The sequence below is a fragment of the Astatotilapia calliptera genome, chromosome 22 (genome assembly GCF_900246225.1).
Source record: "Astatotilapia calliptera chromosome 22, fAstCal1.2, whole genome shotgun sequence".
Lineage (NCBI taxonomy): Eukaryota > Metazoa > Chordata > Actinopteri > Cichliformes > Cichlidae > Astatotilapia > Astatotilapia calliptera.
Window position 1 is genome coordinate 17,525,142 of NC_039322.1, and position 21,085 is coordinate 17,546,226.

Genomic DNA, 21,085 nt, shown 5'->3' on the forward strand with positions numbered 1-21,085 from the left:
AACATAACCTAAAATCATCAGCACGAAGGTTGGGTCTTGGGCGCAGTTGGGTGTTCCAACAGGACAATGATCCCAAACACACATCAAAAGTGGTAAAGGAATGGCTAAGTCAGGCTAGAATAAGGGTTTTAGAATGGCCTTCCCAAAGTCCTGACTTAAACCCCATTGAAAACATGTGGACAATGCTGTTCTTCAGCATTGTCCACATGTTTTCAAGTCCATGTCAGAAAGCTATCAAATTTAACTGAACTGCACCAATTCTGTGAAGAGGAGTGGTCAAAGATTCAACCAGAAGCTTGTGGATGGCTACCAAAAGCGCCTAATTGAAGTGAAAATGGCTAAGGGACATGTAACCAAATATTAGCACTGCTGTATGTATATTTTTGACCCAGCAGATGTGATCACTTTTTTCTGTTAACCCATAATAAAGTCATAAAAGAACCAAACTTCATGAATGTTTTTTGTGACAAAGAAGTATCTGTTCCAATCACTCTATCAGAGAAAAATCAGAGTTTTAGAAATAACGGGACACTCGGTAGAGCCATTATATTATATTCTTTACAAGTGTATGTAAACTTTTGACCACAACTGTATGTGAGGTCAGCGTACATGTATGTTCACACATGCACTCCAGCACACATCCCTGCTTGTGCTGTGTTTTGAGGACAAACACTCTGTGCAGGCTTCTCCTAGATAGCTATAGGGGCTTTATCTGCAGTTGACAATGCAAACAGCAGTTTAACTGATTTTGTTCTGTATTCAGATTGAACAGGCTGAGCCCAAAAGAAGCTTAGAGGTGATAATTATATTAACCAAGATTAAAATAAAGACACGGCTCATGTACCTGCTAGTGCAAATGTTGGTATGCTATCTCTGTTTACTTACGCTTAATAGTGTTTATACTGCACTTGAACTTATGGTTTTACCCAGCACGGCTAAAGTTTCCAGCACACATATGTAAGTCTTTATGAAGAGGGGATTTTACGCCTCAGACTCCCAGAAAAAACTCTATGTGAGTTATAACCATAGTGGCATCCCAGAGCACTATATCACAGGATTGCATAAGATCAAACACACACCCACACACATTTGGAAAGATATTTCCACAGACACTGACAGGACTGACGTGTTCTTTTTTAATTTTAGATTCTAGCCTTTATAGGCAGAAGAACACCCCCCCCCCCCCAAACAAATAAAATAATCTTTCAATTTTTAACCATATATCCATACATATATACATATATTTGAGTGACATGTTACCACCTATGTAACTGTTTAAATAATAAAATCCAATGTAGGCAAATGAGGGTAAGAGGAAAAGCTGGAACTAAACGATTTTAACCTTTCACCTCCTCTCTCTCTGTCCTCTCCTCTCTTTTTTCCATGTGTCCCTCTCACACCTGTTCATGTCAAGTGTCAGACCCGTGCGCACCACTGATTCGTTCCAGCGCGCACACATGTGCCAGTTTAGACACACTACTTGACACCAGCAAAGGGAGGCCCGGTGGAGGACAAGGGCAGTAGGACAGAGTGTGTAACATGGTTCGATAAGTATTCACTATTGACTTTTGTTGCCCACTCTGTCTGCCCGTGTGTGTGTGGTTTGACAGTGTGGTAGTTTTAATGCATGTTTGCTATTACACAACGTCCACAGATCTGACCATGCATTAGCAGATAGGGGAGAATTTCGTCACATTGAGAGAGACAGATAGATAATAAGTGGACACTTGTGCTTCTGCACGGAGGCTAGTTTATGATGCCCTTTGGGGACTTGAACCTGACTGCACACCAACCCATAGGGACTTATATCACAGTGAGGACGAAAACAGGTCTTTACATCTGTACTTGTGAGGAGTGATTTGAATTTTTGGTTTTTTTAAGTTTTAGGCAGGAAATTACACTTGACCTGTATACACATCTCAGAGTGACGTTTCCAGGACTGGATGTTAGTGTTAAAGTTAGAATTAGTTTGAAATGATTTTTGACATGGTGAGAAATGCTTTCATGCTAAGAGTTGAATTAGAAAATTATAACACTCTCATTCAAAGTAGTCTCTCTAAGTAGGGCCTTATTTTAGGAGCGTACTTGGACAATACCAGGAGCGTTGTCAGCTAAGACTACAGCTGAATCCACACAGGAAGCAGCTAGCATCCAGAGCCATTGGAAGGATGGTATTGATAAGAGCTGCACCGTCTTCAATCTCTCCAATGGACCATTTTCAGTTAAAGCAATGGTGGCTCATCACAAGCCTCGCAATATTTCTGAAGGTTTCCAATATATGGTGACATATATAGCAGCACAGAAGTGTGAGATACATTTTTGAAAGGTGGGAAGTTAAAAAAAACAAACAAACAAGTCTGCATGTTATCACCACACATTTCAACTGCCTGCTAAGCCTTTGCAGGAACTATTTGAAAGCTACATGAACCACATGACGACTTTGATTTCTGAACGCCCGCTAACAGGACTCTGACTTACTCAGGGGCTCTGCTTGCATCCATGTAGACCACAGAACGCTAAAGAATTAGCTTTGAAGGAATTATTTGATGTATGGTTTGTGTTTTGTGACAATATTTGGACAACACCAGGAGAGTTGCCAGCAATTGGGGCCTAGAACATCCACTAGGGACCAACTGTCAGCTTCAAAGCAATGTGCTTCTTCCTGCTTTCTGTGGGGACACAGCCTAACACTAGTTAGCTAGCTTGGTTAGCCTAGATACTACACAGTGGTATTAAATGAGACTAATCTACCAAAAACTGCGTTCTTTGAGTAAAACTGAAAAATCAACCATCTGTAACTCAAAAGCTTAATAATACAGACCTGAGTACTATAAAAAACACATGAGTACTATTTTTAAAAAGGAGGAGAAAAAACACAGCTGTAATGGGAAACCTTGGGAAATATTCCATTCAACCTAGTCCAGCACAAGCTACAGCTAAAGGTTTTTCATTTAAGCTTTTTTCTTTTCTGGAAAAAGAAATTTTTTTTAACTATGTTAACTAGAGAGGTTTATATGTGCTCCCTGGTGTACTTTTTTAACTCCATTATCTCCAGTTTTATTGTGACTACAGCATAAATGCTCCAACTATGCATGTGTGTCCATCAAGCAGACTCCAGTGGACTTATAAAAGTATAACTAGAATGACTGCTTGTGCTTGGCATCTGCAGCTGTCTGAACTTATCTTTGGACAGATGCCTTGTCTAAATAGTTACTCTAGGTTCTGTGCTAAGCTAATATTTTATTGCCTGGATCTCTCCGCATTTTTCCTAAAATGCTGCTCTATTCCTATTTAGCTTGTTTCTGCTGTATGATCAGGAACTACGAGAGCAATGAAAAGACCGAAGAACAATGTGCTTCCATCAGTGAAGTCTTGCCCTCTGTGTTCCTGTTTTTAATCTCCCAAATGTGTTCCCCAAAAGTGTTTCAGAAATGGATGGATGGATGGTACCTTTTCTGTCAGGAAACTCCACATTTGGTGGAGTATTTGCATTTTCTGCACCAGGAAGATGTCTGACTCCAAACATAACAACAAGGTGTATTTATTGAGTCTTACAATGCAGTTATTATGCTATAACATCTGGATCTGATTCTCCGGACTCTGCAAAGTTTCCCTTTCGCACATGCAGCAAACTAAGGCAATCCACTTTGTCAGATGTGTTGTTGCAAAAGCCAGAAATTCTCATTTAGCTTGGTAGAGCTGAAAGAGAAATGACTCATGACATCCACTAACTTGCTGTGAAGTCTGCAGACAAGGACCTGCTCTGTCCTCCAAGAGGTCTACCGAGATATTACGTGGACTTTGTAGCAGGGATCTGATAGGGATCTGAATCAGAGTGGTCTGCTTTTACTTTCCCCTGTGTCACGTCTAACAAAATGAAAAAAGTGTCATGGGGGGACCCTAAGGCTGCCAATTACAGAAAAATCTGGAATTTAACAAAAGGAAAATTCCTAAAAATAAATAAATAAATAATGACACTGGAAGGCTGGTCTTTGATCCACCTATTCCTGGTACATTTGAGACTTCCCTGGTGAAGGCACAGTCTGCTCGACACGCTAACAGCTGCAGGAAAGAGAAATCATGTAAATGTATTTGCTCGGGTGAAAATCACCCAGCGATAGTGTTCTGGGGTTAATACAGATCAATTCAATAGTAACAAATCACAGCAACAATCACCTGAAGGCGCTTTGTATTGCAAGTCGTTTGAAACTGTAATCAAACAACCCTATGAACAAGCAATTTGTCAACAGGGAAAAACTACCTTTTAACAGGAAGAAACCTCTGGCAGAACAAGGAAGGGGCAGCAATCTCTAACCGGTTGGAGATGAACAAGTTTTGTATTTGTGTCTAGAAAACAAGCACTATAGTAACACACCAGCACTCTTATCTTCACAGTCATAACTGCAACACACGTCTGCCAGCATACTCGGACCTGTATCTGTGTTTACAAGCACTCTCACAAACACACATACACATTTGGTTACACTTTTCACACTTTGGTGAGCCACATTTAGGTCATCAAAATAACCGGCAAACCACACAGTGCAGGTGGATGGAAACCCCCCAGGTGGAGAGACCAGAGATGAGGAGAACAACTAGGGAGTAAAAAGTAGGGCAGAGAAAATACGACATTTACAACCAACAGCTGCAAAAAAAAAAGAAAAAAAAAAAAAGACTCAATGGTGGGCCTCTTTTCCCTCAGGCTCACCTCCTCGTACTCCTCCACCTCCTCCCCATTGACTTCTCCACTCTGCCCTTTCTCCCTCTTCTTTGATTTCTCTACTAAAGCCCTCTCTGATCCTCTTTATTATGGCTGATAATACGAACAGAAAGCAGATGCAAACAAACCTTTCAAGCAATTCAAACACAATTTATTTGCATGGCGATCACTTTGACAAAACCAAGGCTATCACGTGTTCTCTTTTTGCTCCCCCCTCTCCTCCCCATCCCCCGCCCGGCAGTCTGTGGGTGACACAGACTGATGACATCACGAACAGCCGGTACATTCAGCCAGTAAGATCACAGCAAAGCTGGTGGTGCTTACATTACTCCCCCTGTCTCTTTCTCTCGTCTCTCATTCTGACGCTCCCCTGCTTTGCCGCCTCTCTCTCTCCCTCACACACACACTCACACACACCGTCTTTCTCTCTCGCCCTCATTCCTCCGCACCGCTGCAGACATGGTCGATGCTTTCGTTGGCACATGGCTCCTCAAGGAGAGCGATAAATTTGATGATTACATGAAAGAGCTGGGTAAGTGTTCCGTGTATTTCTATTTCTTTCTTCTTCTGTTTTTTTTTTAATGCATGCACATTGCGCAGGGGAGTGTGCGCGCATGCGTGTGAAACAGAGGATGCAGCAGTAGTGCCAGTGCTGCAAGCGAGCGCATGTTGAGACGGGTTTGAGGCGAGCTGAATGGTATAAGGTGTGTTTCATATGTAAACTGTTTTAAGTAGCTTGTTGATACAGGGTGTGGGAAAAAATGATCAATCATGGGAGCAAATAAAGGGGTAGGCTGTAGAGTAAAGGGTGGAGCGAAGCGTAGGTTGGGAACAGAAATACAGCAGGAGAAGATGGGCACCAGAGGGAGGGAGGAAAAAGAGGAATCATGGCTGACCACATGGGCCAAGTGCTGGAAAGGAGGGAGGACACCCCCCCCCCCCCCTTTTCTTTTTTGAGTGAAGAAAAAAAAATCAGCCCCACTGTGGGAATCACTGAATGGCATTCATACACACAGACACACACAGTGTAGTATAATGTGGGTGACCTTCGCTGAAAGCTGTTCATTGTGTGAGGTCATGGGAGGAGCCGAATATCAAGCTGGAAGGAGGAGCTGGTGGGACGGGAACATGGAGATATAGTTTGGCTCCTGGCACACACATGGCTGTGGAGCGTGGAATGGAGGCAGGTGGATGGAGTTTGTTTTACAGCTGTGTAGAGCCACATCACCATCGACGTATTTCCTCTGATCACGGTAACAAGCAGACGCCCTTTAACCTCTAACCCCAGTCCTTTTAATCGATGAGGCATCTACACACACATGTGCTATGGGAATGTCGCTGCTGTAAATGAATTGGGTTGTTAACTTCAAACAGAAACAGATTTTTTTCCCTTCAGTAAAAGAAATGGTGCGAATCACGTTTACCCAGAGAAACAAATTCACTCAATCCCTCATACACACACAAACGCACACCAGGAAAGCAGGTAATAATTTGCACACACACACATGCCCAAACAGGCACTCTCCCAGGTCGGAGGGACTCTGCAGTGTTTGAAGAACGTGCAGCACGCTGAAGTGGCTGATAAAGGAGAGATTAGAGGGCATGTCAGATGAAGGGCAGCCCGGGGGCAAACCAACGGCTTTTGCTCTGGATGTGCAACAACATATTCCTTTCGGTATCTGTAAACACTCCCAGGACGTTTCCTTTAAGTCGGGTTAGAATATCTCAACATCTGCTTGATACACTGGTACAACCTTTGCCCCTATGTGAGAGGATCAGTGCCAGCGGCAGAGAAACAGGTTGAGTCTCTGCCTCACCTTTAGACTTGTTTATTTCCCACGGGGATAATCCACCCTCAGCACACCTCACCTGACTTACCTGGTTGTTTTAAATTTGTGTTGTTACACAGGCGTGGGCTTCGCTACACGGAAAGTGGCCAACCTCACCAAGCCCACCACCATCATCTCAGTGGACGGCGACACGGTGACGCTGAAGACTCAGAGTACCATGAAAAACACAGAGCTCAGCTTCACGCTGGGAAAGGAGTTCGACGAGACAACCGCCGACGACAGGAAGGTCAAGGTGAGAGGTCAAAGGTCCAATTTGAACAATGCAAAACCTTGCATTTAGCCTTTTATGAAAGAGGTTTTAAGCAGGCTTCGTATGAGGTAAGGAGAAGTCTGCTGGAACCTCCCTGCACACTGGAGAAGTAACCATACAGAAATATGGTGTGATAATTAAAGTGCACAGGCTGATGGATCGCCGTGGAAACAGTCGTGATGGGATGACATAAAGCTTTGGGAAAGAGATAAAGTTGAGTGCGCGGTAGCGTTTAAAGGGAACGTTACGGGGGAAAGGAGCAAGGAGCATACACTTTAACTAAATGTATACTGCAGAGTGTTTGCTGATGGCAAGAAGCTGTGGCTATTGCGAGCTCACATTCAGACTGATGTCTCTGTGGGCTGTTGCACGAGCACATGAATTACCCAACAAGTCGTTGTCGTCCTCTCTGATTGCACAGTTCCTTTGCGTTGCATTCTTTAATATGTAACTTTAGGTATTCTTTTACAAGCTTGCCATGAGATGGGAAAAGTGCGGTAGCTGCCTATAAAGATGTCTGCGCAATGGTGAAGCGCACAATGAAATAACAGAAAGCCGAACCACTGATTTAAATGATCCTCACTCGCTCGCTGGATGTGTGTCTGACTCTCGTTTCTGCTCCCCGCCAGTCTATTGTCAAGATAGAGGACGGGAAGCTGGTGCACATTCAGCGGTGGGACGAAAAGGAGACCAGCCTGGTCAGGGAAGTCAACGGCAACGTTCTCTTGCTGGTCAGTAACCCACCCCCCCAAAAAAAGAATAATTCAAATGTAACTTCTGTATGTATGTGTATGTAACTTCTCTTCTCTCTTCAAACAGACACTCAAACTCGGAGAGGTTGTTTGCACGCGTCGCTACGAGAAGGCAGAGTAAAGAAAAAGAAATCCCACAACATTTCAGCAGCTACCTGCATCAACTAAAATCCCGCATCCCAGACTCCTTAACACTTCTTCAAAACAGGCCAAAAAGAAAAACAACCCCACCTCCTCATATGGCTGCTATCGACCCCCGTCATTGTCCCTTTTAGTATTAATTTAGTATTGACTGTGACCTCCGACTCCTTTTCTTCCTCCCCACCTCCTTTATACGTTGTTCATTCTACTGTAAGAAACACTGAATAAATTCCATCCATTTTTTTGATGTTTGTTTCTCTGTAAGACTCCAGGTCTGCATTTCTTCTCTTTTTTAAGAATGTGGCCTGGAAGAACATGTTGCCTGGAAAAGTGTTTGAAAAGTTTTCCTGTGGAGTTCTGATACGTTTCAAATAAAAGTGTCTACACTGATGGACACACTGGAGGAAAAAAAATGCTCCCTGGATGTGTTTTTCTTTGTTTTAATGACGGTCCGTAGCCCAGAGGTACAAGAAACGTTGCTCAGGAAAAACTGATCTGGGATCTAAATGATCAATTTAAAGCTTTATTCGGGGAGGCTGATTGCGAGGTTGATCTCGTGCATTCAGGGCTGTATTCGAGGCGGATTGAGCGTGAAATTGTTCCAATCTGAGCTGTACTTTTAAACAGGAGGGTTGAAGAGTTCAGTAGTCCAACACAACTATAGACTCGAGATGTGTGACCACATTTTCCATCACAGTGGGCTTTAGAGGGACTCACATGGAGGTTAATTATAGCCTCTTAGCAGCTCCTGTGTGTGTGCACAGATGAGTGTGGATCTTGCCTTTGCCCTGGTGAGGTTAAAGGAAAGTTGAGGTAAAGCTTGTACTTGTGTGGATAATGTTATGTCCTGTACTTGAATTAGGCCTGTGCATGTGCTGTCTAAATTCATATCATTCCTTCCCGGGGTACACTGGTGTCATGTGCTAGTGACGCACTGCCAACTAAATGCAGGGTAAAGGGGTGAAAGGGCGGAGGAGGAGCCCAGGCCACCTCCTGCTGCGACTGCCTCCTAAAGTTACCCGGAGCTGAAATGGTTGAGGAACGAATGGATGGAGTAAGGGTAGAGATTATGGATGCGGCTGTTTTTGCGCACTGTACCTGCAGTGTGTTGAAAATTTTGCAGAGTAAACACAAACAAAGCAAATGAGCAGAAAAGCTGTTTCCAGGACCTTGTTGAATCTCTGCCAAGAAGAATTAAGGCAGCTCTGAGCACTAAGTGACACAGTTTGAGCCACTAACATACAGGTGTGAGAGGTCCTCTTGCAGGGTAAACCTGGTCTGAATTTTCTTCACGTCGCCATGACACCATGTTGATGTGGCTTCACAGCTCCTGAACAGAGCACAGTTGATTTTATGCAAAGCTCATGCAAAACTAATCACGCTGGAGCCCTTAAATAAATAACTATACATTTACATTTTCAAACTTTGGATTTTTACTACATTTCTGCAGAACAGCTTTTTTACTATGCTCACTCACAGGGCTGTTTTTCATTTTGATACTAACCCAAACACATATATCATATATAGGTATGTACAGTGCATGTGCAGCGTAGCACACTGTATAAACTATACAGTCATAGTGCTCAGTGCTTTGTGGATTTGAAACATCACAAGGCTGATACAGTACCTGGATCATACTAGTAATTCCAATTTGAGCAAACGATAACGACCAATGTGTCACAATCATTCGGCTCGTGCTTGAAAATCTTTTCACGGCTAGTTTGAAAACTGACATCTGGAGCTCAAATGTGTTCTCAGACAAATTTACAGATAACAACTCCGTGCTGTAAAACAGGGAGGGAACAGTCAAGAGGAACAGCCGTCGACAGATACACTGTGCAATCAGGATCAGACATCAAAGTGTCTGCTAATTACTTCAGAACTACACTGGATTGAAAATCAAGAATAAGAACTAATAAAAATGCGATAATAACTCTAAAACACAAGGTTTTTATTTAAAAAAAAAGTTTCCTCTAGCTGCCTTTAAACAATCTTTTTCCAAATCATTTAACATCTTAAAACATAATGTGTCACCTATTCCAGGTACACTCTGCACAGAAAAAAAACAACATAAGATCAACCCAAGGTTAAAATTAAAGCCTGCAGTTCATTGTAAATGAATGCAGAATCCACAGTTTACTGCAGTTGTAATCCAGGTATGTGTATTAATGCAACACGTCTGGGTGTGCAGTCATGCCGAGTGTCTCATACGACTGTCAGAGCAGAGAAAGGAAAAGAAATAGAGAACATTTTTGAGATTAAGCGGTAAACTCAACCCGCTGACGGTGGATCGCACTGGAGCCGTTTCAAACCGCCGCAGCTGGAAGCGATCTCACTCAGCAGCCTCACAAGCAGAAGCTTGAAATTGGGTCAAAGCAGCAGAGAAGAAGAAACAAGATGTTGGGCCTCTAACCCTGATAAAAAACAAAAACTTGCGTGACATAACCTGGGCTCTATGCTGTGTAGGGGCGCCTGTCCAGGCTTTAAAACATTAACTGGTTATGGGTGGACCAGAGCTTGAAAAATTCCACTGCGTGTGCGTGTACATGTGTTTTGGTCCTCCAAGGACGGCAACATTAGGAGTTCAAGGTCCTTGAACAAAGAGATCGTGAGACATTTTGTTACCTTTACAGATAAAAATAGTTTTAATGGAGCAAACAGTGGACATGCAGGAAGACGGCTGGGTGTACTTTAAAGAGTCTCCTCGAGGTGAGACTCGCAAACACGCACAAAAAAACAAAACAAAACCAGCAGACAACCTCAGGCTATCGTGTTATTACACTACTCTAAAGCTCATTTGTGGTGCCTTACACTTCCTGTTTATGTCTTAACTATTTCTTGTGTATGTGCGTGCGTGTCTCCCTTCTCCTTTTTTACCCTCTCGCTTGTGTATAATGGATTTCCCAGATCCTAAACAGCTGTAAACAATATCGGGGTTTTGGAAAGGGATAGCCACTTGCCGCCATATCGATTGCACCTATCTGATTACACAGTGTGGCAGACTCCTCCCTTTATGGAGGGGTAACTTCAGGACAAGTGGAGATTATCACATGTTTGTATTTACAGCGCTTCCCTTCAAGTTTTGAACTTGACAGACAGTGAATGAAGGTTTAGATATTAAAGCTGGAAGTCTTTCTCTCAGTCTGCTGCCAACCACGTTCACCCTGTGTTTGTCTCAGCTGTGTTTGTGCGATTTGTGCTTTTTGTGTTTCTTCTTCTTCTTGTCATCTCTGTCACGCTCGTGTTCTTGCCGCCTCCTCTTGGATTTACATTCACTGCTGCTGCTGCTGCTGCTGTCGCTCTCAGACTCCTTCCTCTCCCTTTTCTTACTCTTCTTCTTTGCTTTCTTTTCCTGGAGAATAGGCGTTAAAAACAAAGAAGTTGCACAAAAAAGCAGTTTCAATACCTCAAAACCCAAACACTGAAGTATGTTCCTCTTAAATCAGCACAAAAATCATTTTTCCAGGCAACAGACTCCCAATGTGGTCACAACCGCATGTCATGCAGAGAGACATGTGGGGGTTGTTGCATCAGATGAAAGAGAGAAAGAAAGAATCAGCAAAGGAAAGGTAGAGCGGAAAAGGAAGCGAGAGCTGCGCAGGGCTTTAAAGGTCACATTGTCACCTTCTTTTTCTTCTTTTTGTCTGAATCTTGATGTTGTGCGGCTGTAGATGGTTGCTGCTGTGGCTCTTCATCGTCCTCTTCAGGCAAGAGAGCGTACTGCAGGCCAGGAGCAGAGAAACAGTCCTTTGTAAAGTGACCTGAAGAGAGTAATAATTTATTTAACAACTGCAGTGTGAATTCAAACAAATCTGCCATCTGTGTGAAACAAGCACAGTCTCTTTGACACATTACATGACTCATGATGTCACCTCACCCTTGCAGCCGCACTTTGAACACGTTGTGTTGAGCACAGCCTCCAGCGTGATCCTGTTGCTGGTTTGGTCTCTAAACTGCTTACGCCGCCTTGAATCCTGCCTATAAACACACAAACACAGATGTTAACAACACACACACACCTGTTCAGACACATGAAAACACACACAATGAATCCGTAAGCACTTACTCTGCCATAACATTGTTGGGGTCCAAGTCCCGCCCTGTTCCCTGATTGACAGCTTTCATGGAGAAAGACAGCTTCACCTTGTCACCCTGAATCTGATGAGCAGAGGAAGAAGCTGTAAACTTTCTGCTCTGTGTGTGCACTTCTGTGACTATCTTTATGAGAACCAGGTTGAGTTTGAGCCCACTGGAGTGGCAGTTTCTGACACCTTTTCAGGTTTAAGGGTAAAGGAGGACTTTTAATGCAGCCTTTCTGGGGTTTGGAGTTGAAGAATACCTTCATTTAACAAATGTTGTCCAAAACACGTGTGATATTGTTACCTCTCTCCCTATGACTTTAATCCACACATGTTCTCCCACATCCACAATTTCTGAAGCGTTCTCCACCCGGGAAGCTGACATCTCACTCACATGTACCAGACCTGTGAAAGCAAAGGACAAATCTCATTTACTTAGATATCATCTAAAATACATTAATACTTTCAAAAGTCTTAAGCAAACCCTCATGTCTTTATATTTGGAACCAGACTTTCTTTCGTAATTTATAAAACGGTCTTGAACAACAGTTCTTCAGCCTTTTCTGAAGGCCAAATGCCACATTACACAAGAAGTGGATTGAAAATCAGTTGCAACAGGTCTTATTAAGTTATGAATCCAAAATTATTATTATTTTTGTTCATATCGTTGTCAATATGTACAGAGAAGGTCATGAGAAAATACAAGAGTGTCTACAACCATCTGTAAAACATGATACCAATGCAGCAAAAGCATACTCAGATAGAAAAACTTATAATGCATAACCATTATACCAGTCATGGATTAGCCTCCCATGAGCTCAGATTTCAGCATTATTGAAACAGTGTGGGAGAATGGAACAAACAGCAGCCAACATCCAAAGAGGAGCTTTGAATGTCCTTCAAAAAGCCTGGAGAACTATTCCTGAAGACTACCTAAAGAAAGTTAGGTAACAGAGTTAAGACTATGTTGTGAAATATAAATGTGGTTATAACAAATATTAACTTTTGAGCTCATTAGAATTGTACAAACTCTGTTTTTCCATTCATGTTTGCACAGGTTTGAATAAATCACTGCACCCATTTTCAGCAAAACATAAAGAAATAAGGAGTGGCTCAAGACTTTTGTACAGCACTTCATGGTGAGCATTCATGACCTACAGAAAAGGTTGACACATGAATACGTGTTGGATGACAAATGAAAACCCAAATACTAAATTAAGAATCAAACTTATTTCCAGCTGTTATCAAGCTTCAATAACATTTGACCAACTAAATCATATAACTGTGCTTAATCATTACATCTACTTCAAACCACTTTAACTGACTCTCACTTCAAAGGGACTGTAATTTAAATAAAGCATACAAGTTCTCTCCAAATCATTTTTTAGGCTACAGGTTATGAATGTGTGAGCACAAGTTGTTCGGTTCGCCCTCCGGTGGTGAAAATGAAAAGCTGCTGTTTAACTGGACATGTAGGTCAAGGCCAAGCCACAATAAATCATACTTCATTATCAAAGAGGTAACCCAAGTGTAAATATAGATACGAGTCATCCCACTTCATCAACGTGTCCCACTTCTTATCAACCCCGCCCAACCATCCTCCCACACCTCCTGTCTGTACACACACATCTTCAATTTCCGTTGCTATGAAGATAACACAAATGAATTATAATAGAAGAAACTATGATTGTGCTAATAAGCCAAAAAGAACAATTTTTTAAAAACATAACAAGAATGTGAAATATCTTACTTTGACCTGTGTCTTTGAAGTCTTTCAGCCTTGTCTTCTTACACACAGTGAGACAGTACACTAATTCAATTCAATTCAATTTTATATAGCACCAAATCATACCAGCAGTCACCTCAAGGTACTTTGTATTGTAAATGGTAAATGGACTGATTCTTATATAGCTTTTCTACTCTCCAGGAGTCCTCAAAGTGCTGTATACAACATGCCACATTCACCCAATCACACCCATTCTCCCAAGCACTGACTCTAAACTGAGTCTACAGTTTAGACGGCGTGTGAATGCACGCCGATGGATGCATCGGAGAGCAGCTTGGGGTTAGTAGCTTGCCCAAGGATACTTGGCATGCAGACTGGAGGAGCCAGGGATCGAACCACCAACCTTCCGATCAGTAGATGACCTGTGAGCTACAGCCACCCATTGTAAAGTAAAGACGCTACAATAATTAGGGCAGGCTTACCTACTATACTTACATGTATGTCCTTTTTTAAGGGTTTTCTTGTTTTCAGGTTTATTTACATAGTACCAATTCACAACAACAAGTATAACAGTATAAAGTGTTTTGTTTGACTCAAGACACTTTGTACTGTAAATGACCTGCAATTTTAAAGGAAAAACTCCAATAATATTACTGCCCCCTATGAGCAAGCACATGGTGACAGTAGGAAGGAAGAACTCCCTTTTAACAGGAAGAGATCTCCAGACAAAACAACACTTTGTTTTTTTTCTTCTTCAACCTAATTTTCTTTATTTTTCATCTGAATAATCAAATCTTTTCACTGACCTTCCTTCCTGTATCCCGGCAGTCGAACAAATGCTCCATAAGTTTGCACTGAAACCACCTCTCCTTTGGCAATGCTGTACAGTGGTGGCAAACCATCCAGCCCAGCCGGCTCTGATGGTCGGCGGTCACGGTCGGACATCGTCTCAAAACAGCCACGGTTTCCAATAACTGAATCTTGCGCTTGGATTCCCACAATCCCTGAAATGGCAGATCAGGTGCATTTATACTCTCTGTTTTAATCTTAGTGAGTTTAAACTCTGTTAGCTCAGAATAAACTAATTCTAATTTGTTTATTTGTAGGTCACATTCTTACATGGCGGGTATTTTTGCATTGTTTTTGAATTTATACATCAGTTTTCTAGTCTTTATGACCACTTTAGACTACAAGCACATTTTAACTATACATTCATGCAGCACTTTTAAGCACTTTATTCACCTCACATCCACAGCCAATTTAGAATCACGTATGTCTTTGGAGTGTGGCCAGAAGCCCAAGTACCTAGAGGAAACTTCACACCAAAAGGCCACTGACAGGTTCTGAAACAGGAACTTTCCTGGTGTAAGGCAACGGTTCTAACTACCCCATGATCATGGCATCCTATTTCAGATCTTGTGCCAAGGCACCCTCTGACCTCTGTATGACCTCAATATATAAATATTTCTATGCCAATTTATTATTCCATGCATGGAATGTACCATTTTAAAATTCCCTAAAACCAAAATTTTCTGTTATTTGAACCACACCGGTGGATCTAAAATCCATCTGAATAGATACGACCTAGAACAGCCTCATTGTACAAACACTATGAATTTTTAAACATTTTAATTTTCGTGTATTTTGGGTCACTTTAGGAAAAGTCATGGAATTTCATGCTAAAACAAAGACATATTTTTTTTACTGAAGTCAAATGTCAACAACGTTCATTTGATCCTAACAGTATACAAAAGCTAAATCTAAAAAGAGATTGATTTAATTTATTATGTTCACTGATTATTTTACCCCCACTCGCATGCTGACTTGCTATTCAGCCGTGTCATATTTTGTACCCGAAAGTGATTTTTATGAGCTTCACAGCTATGTGTTGGATCTCTTGGATAGCAATAAAAACCTATTAGACTCACTTTTTTATCTCAAACACAAAAGCTGAATGGAACAGCAGCTCCTCGGCTAATGTTAGCCACACTAAAGAGCTATAATAAATGAATAAACAGATATTGAATAAATAAAATATGAACAAGAAAATGGGCCCGTGCCTGCTTAACGTTCTAGTTTATAATAAACAATAAACATAACCTCATGCAGCAATAATTTCAGAGAAAATAATTTTAAAATGATATCAGCGTTACCTTTCGGATTGATACGATGGTTATTTTACATCCGGTTCAAAACGTTTCAACAACAAGCGGAGCGGCTAATCTACCAATCATCTTAGCCGTTGCAAACCTCGACCAATAGTATTCCTCGCGCTCACAGGAAGTACTTCTTCTGTGTTGATACGTTGGTGCTACTTCCTCCGACGTCTCGTATGAAAGACGTCCATTCATTTTTTGTAAATTGTATCGTTAAAGCTTTAAATTTTTGCGGATTTTTGTCCTGTAAAGATGATTGAGCCTATGAAAAGAGCGGCAGACATGGCGGTGGTTCCTTCCGCCGTGAAGCGGCCCCGGACGGAGCTGATAGCGGCGGCGCAGTCTCAGCAACTCGTGGCCACGGTACGGAGGGTAGCTGTTACTACAACCGGGAGGGGTGGCTACTGAAGTAGACTCAAACACTTAGAACAAGTAACCACACTATACTGTGTACGCTTTGTCATTAATTATATATAAAGCCGCCTGGAAAAAAGTCACATTTTCCCTTTGTGGTGATTTTAGGTTCATTATCTGGGCTGCCAGCGAGACAGATAAACATGCAAATAAAATTAGCACAGCATTAGCTCTCACTTTGATGCTTTTTACAATGTCTCCATCTAGATTTGGGTAAACGATTGTTTAAAAAGAGTTTTTAAAGCGATCACAGAAAATGTTCTTTTGTGTTCTGGTTTAATGTTTTATCTTTTAAGGATAGAAACTCTCAGCAACATTGATAATACCAGCTCCAAAATAACGGGGGTCGCGCAAAGAGATTTGTGTTTACACTGAGAAACACGGGTGATAAAGAAAGTAAAAGACATTATCAACTATCTTGACCACCATTTCTATTCTGAATTCAGGAAGTTACTCCCAGGTAACCCCTACTTTGTATCTCAGTGTAGAACAAATAGATACCTTTATTCCTTTGGCTGTTAACTCTGACGTTTCGACTATTCAAGGTGGGGGTAGGATTATGTCAGGGTTTGGCTCTGTGCCCCTTTCTTGTTTGCAGCCTTGATGGAGAGGCTGAAAGATGAGGCCAGGCAAGAGTGCCGGTAGACTATGATGTCTGCAGCCGATCTGTAGTGAGAGGAGGGAGCAGGGGGAAGAGAGCCTGGTGAGGTGGAGGTATGTGGTGGAGAGAAGAGGAATGAAAGTCAGAAGACACAAAAGAGAACTCGTGTGTGAATGAGAGGGAGACGCATCAAATTCCAGTCTGATGGGAGGTGTAACAGTGAGGGTATATGAGTTTACATAAATGGGTTCAAACATCCAAAGCAACGGACGGGGCATTAGATAAGGGAAGAAGAGAGTGCAGCCAGGATGCAGTCCATGGATTGTGGAAGAGCAGCTACAGGAGTGAAAGGGAAGGTGGTAATGAGACCTGCTGTATGTATGGTTTGGATGGTGTATCATGGCTCTGACAAATTGAAAACGTTCAGATTTACATTGGGAAGGACCCGAATGGACAATACTAAAGATGCATGCAAAGTTTCATCAGAGGGACATTGCAGATTGAGCAGTTAGAGAGGGCTGAGATGGTTTGGACATGTGGAGAGGAGGGATAGTGGATGGGATGTTGAAGATGGAGGAAATGAGGAAGACCTCACAGAAGATCCTTTGATGTAGTGAAGGATGTCATGCAGAGGGTTGGTGTGAGAGCGGAGGATGCTTGAGATGGAGGTGGATGATCCTTGCAGATCATCTTTATTCGCATTAAAACACCAGCATTTCATTAAATATGACCTTGACATTTGTTTTTGAGACTATTATATAAAAGAAACAACAACAACACTTTGACCCACGTTCACAGTCCATATCTGATTTTATAATAAATTATAAATACAAGCTAAAAATATCCAGTATGATTAAACTGGATAAGTTACCTGAATATTTAGAAACAAGATACTCAAACCTTTAATCATCTGCCTCCAGATGTATCTACCCTCCCAGGTCACCTGGCAGGACACGTTTCTATACCAACAGCTGCCTTTGATCCCGGCTTTTGTTCCCACAAAGAAAACTGATCAGGAATCAAGAAAGAACTGATAATGGGGAAACATTGTATTAGTTATTGTTTAAAGTGTTACCATATAAATCAAAACCCATGCCACTGACTGTACTGCAAGGTCCTCTTGTCATAGCCTCACATCAGTACATTTTTTCTGAAATTCCCTCTTTAACCTCAACCTCTGTATTAACCACGTATATGTCTCCCATAGGGCCCCCCACGGACCTCCAGCCTCCAGGCTCCCATCATGCTAATGTCTGGCCACGAGGGTGAGGTGTACTGCTGCAAGTTTCACCCCAATGGAGCCACCCTTGCCTCTTCAGGATTTGACAGACTCATATGTAAGTTAGTTAAACTCCCAGTAAATCTCTGCAGTGAGGCAACGACTTCTTCACTGTGAATAACTTGGTGTGTACCGGTGTTTTGTGTTTTTTTGCTGCAGTGCTCTGGAACGTGTATGGAGATTGCGAAAATTACGCCACACTGAAGGGACACAGTGGAGCAGTGATGGAGCTGCACTACAACACAGATGGCAGGTAAGTAGGTGGAGATCTTTAGCAAAGGACACATGCAATCAGCACTTCCTATTAAGGGCTTAATAACCCTGTGCTCTTTATAAAGGGTTAACTAACTGTTATTTCCTGCTATGTCATTTCAGCATGCTGTTCTCAGCCAGCACAGACAAAACTGTAGGTGTTTGGGACAGTGAAACGGGCGAGAGGATCAAGCGCTTGAAGGGCCACACTTCCTTCGTTAATACATGCTACCCAGCTCGCCGTGGACCCCAACTCATCTGCACCGGCAGTGACGACGGGACAGTGAAGGTGAGTTTTCCAGCTTTATTTTTATCCACATCTTTAGGTCTGGATGCCACATTTTTGTCCCACAAAATTAAACATGAAGGTCTGATTGTGCTTTCTGTTTGATGTCACTGTCTGCTCTGTAGCTCTGGGACATCCGTAAAAAAGGAGCCATCCACACTTTCCAGAACACCTACCAGGTGCTGGCTGTGACTTTCAACGACACCAGCGATCAGATCCTGTCAGGAGGCATCGACAATGACATCAAGGTAGAATGACACTGGAAACACGTTACTGCTGATGGAACTTCTTGTCCATGTTCTTTCGAGGGTATCCTGAAAAACGAGATTGTTTATGCTGTGGATTTTATTATCACAGCACACATAGTGTATTAGTGAAATTAAATCTCGGCTGGGCCAATTTTTCACTTCATGGCGCCGCTTTAATTTCAAATAATTATCTTGGACGCCTGTGGCCAAAGAAGGCAAAAAGATGGAATTTGATTAGCAGAAGCGAGCAGGACCTATGGACTCAGCACAGCTTGCCAGAGTGGGCTGTTTATCCTTGCCACCTATCAAAGTGTTACATGCTTGACAGGCATATAAATGGGTTTTCATACATAACTATTTTCAATTAGAAGAAAGGGAGCCTCTAGTCATGTTCAAGAACACAAGGCTGAAAAGTGAAACTAAGGTTTTACATGTAGTTCATGCACAGTTTAGAATGTATCCAGGACAAATTACTATAATTAGTTTTTTAAAAATAATTTCCCAGTGGTTGTGGCTCTTAAATTCTGGAGCAACATGAACAAAAGATTGCGTAAATACTTTTGGTTTTATCTTAGTTTGGAGCGGTTTGATGCTAACGTGTAGCTCAGCGCTGGGTTTTTTTTCATTTAAATACAAGTGAAAAAGTTGTTTCTACTCTGTATTTAGCCACTGTTGGGACGCTGTTTCCCTGAGGTACTGCAAAGACCATAAAGCAGTGAATCATTTTTTACTTTTGCACCTCTTATAAAATGTTCAAGAATGACTTTGCATGGCTTTTCTGCAGGAACCCTACCCAAAGTTATTGATTGTGTTGTTGCAGGTGTGGGATCTGAGGCAGAATAAGCTGATTTACAACATGCACGGACACGGTGACTCAGTGACTGGGCTCAGCCTGAGCTCCGAGGGGTCATACCTTCTCTCAAACTCCATGGATAACACAGGTACTATCAGACATGTTTGGCTCATAAACGTGGTTGGCTGTATGGGTGAATCCTGTTCTTGAAGTCTCCCTGTGTCTCTGTGCAGTCCGTATTTGGGATGTTCGACCATTTGCTCCCAAGGAAAGATGTGTGAAGATTTTCCAGGGCAATGTTCACAACTTTGAAAAGGTAAGTTATATCCCTCTTCATTGAAGTGACAAACAGCTGGAGTCCTGCAAGCGTTTTTGTCTTTCACCTCAGCAGCTCACACATGTAATGCTTTGTTTCTAATTCATCTTTTCCTGTCATTCAGAACCTGATGAGGTGCTCCTGGTCTACTGATGGCAGTAAGATAGCTGCAGGCTCGGCCGACAGGTGAGAAGCAAATACACCGACTCATACTGTACATGAATATGAGCTCGCACACAAACACAAAGGGCTCAAGTCACCTTCAGGTTAGCTGCTGTACTCTGAGTGCACCATCGAATCTGTATTTCTGAAAGCAAACTCTGTCCCGTTGCATCCCGCAAAGGACATAATTAAGAAAAATGCAGTGACGAAAATGTGATTTGTTACCAGTAAAAATAAGATTAGATTAGATGTTTATATTGACGAGCAGATGACCAGGTTTACCTAATGAAGTGGTGAGTGACTGTATGACATATACAGTTTTTAACATATGGCGATTTCAAATGTAAGCACCATTTTTTTTCTGCATCATGTTTTACAGGTTTGTGTATATTTGGGACACCACATCACGCAGGATCCTGTACAAACTGCCGGGTCACGCAGGCTCTGTCAACGAAGTGGTCTTCCACCCAGAGGAGCCTATAGGTGAGTGAACTAACTTCATCGGTTAAGATGTGTTTCAGGCCTAAAATACACTTTTTTAATTAACACAAGAATTAATTAAGATAACTTGAAGGCACATTGGGATAGGTGGATGTCAGTATGCCAGAATTATGTTAAGTTAGGCGCTTAGGTCGCTTTAAGCTTCCTTATGAAACATTAAACAAAAATCAAAGTCGAATCCTTTTTTTTTTCTCCTTTGTCTCTCTACACAGTGCTGTCTGGTGCCAGTGATAAACGTCTGTACATGGGAGAAATTCAGTAGGGGCTGTGTGTGTGTGTGTGTGTGTGTGTGTGTGTGTGTGTGTGTGTGTGTGTGTGTGTGTGTGTGTGTGTGTGTGTGTGTGTGTGTGTGTGTGTGTGTGTGTGTGTGTGTGTGTTCTGCCTTGGACATGGATGGGTGGTGTTCGACAGTGGTCTAGGACTCTGTAATTTCAGCCTGTTTCAAAAGAACCTCAGGATGCGTTTGAAGATTATTAGGCTCAGGCACAAGAACCTCCACAGCGACTTCTTTTTTTATTCTGATGTACTGCTTTATAATAAACTTCAATATTCTGAAAAA

General features: G+C 42.1%; 3 protein-coding genes across 3 annotated transcripts; 2 read left to right on the forward strand and 1 right to left on the reverse strand.

The window, feature by feature from the left end:
- Positions 1 to 5,076: 5,076 nt before the first annotated feature.
- fabp3 (fatty acid binding protein 3, muscle and heart) lies at positions 5,077 to 7,972 on the forward strand. Its single transcript, XM_026156052.1, has 4 exons — positions 5,077 to 5,252; positions 6,630 to 6,802; positions 7,450 to 7,551; positions 7,640 to 7,972. The coding sequence occupies exons 1-4, from the start codon at positions 5,180 to 5,182 to the stop codon at positions 7,691 to 7,693; spliced, it is 402 nt and encodes a 133-aa protein (XP_026011837.1). The 5' UTR covers positions 5,077 to 5,179; the 3' UTR covers positions 7,694 to 7,972.
- Positions 7,973 to 10,339: 2,367 nt separating this feature from the next.
- Positions 10,340 to 15,738, reverse strand: zcchc17 (zinc finger, CCHC domain containing 17). The gene is made up of 7 exons (XM_026156051.1): positions 15,672 to 15,738; positions 14,325 to 14,522; positions 12,097 to 12,197; positions 11,780 to 11,871; positions 11,591 to 11,691; positions 11,338 to 11,474; positions 10,340 to 11,065 (listed from the first exon to the last, which is right to left on the reverse strand). Exons 2-7 carry the CDS (start codon positions 14,461 to 14,463, stop codon positions 10,889 to 10,891), a joined length of 747 nt encoding a protein of 248 aa, XP_026011836.1. The 5' UTR covers positions 14,464 to 14,522; positions 15,672 to 15,738; the 3' UTR covers positions 10,340 to 10,888.
- Positions 15,739 to 15,811: 73 nt separating this feature from the next.
- Positions 15,812 to 20,836, forward strand: snrnp40 (small nuclear ribonucleoprotein 40 (U5)). Its single transcript, XM_026156050.1, has 10 exons — positions 15,812 to 16,037; positions 17,897 to 18,026; positions 18,128 to 18,221; positions 18,344 to 18,509; positions 18,632 to 18,754; positions 19,575 to 19,695; positions 19,781 to 19,863; positions 19,988 to 20,049; positions 20,405 to 20,508; positions 20,739 to 20,836. The coding sequence occupies exons 1-10, from the start codon at positions 15,927 to 15,929 to the stop codon at positions 20,786 to 20,788; spliced, it is 1,044 nt and encodes a 347-aa protein (XP_026011835.1). The 5' UTR covers positions 15,812 to 15,926; the 3' UTR covers positions 20,789 to 20,836.
- Positions 20,837 to 21,085: the final 249 nt, after the last annotated feature.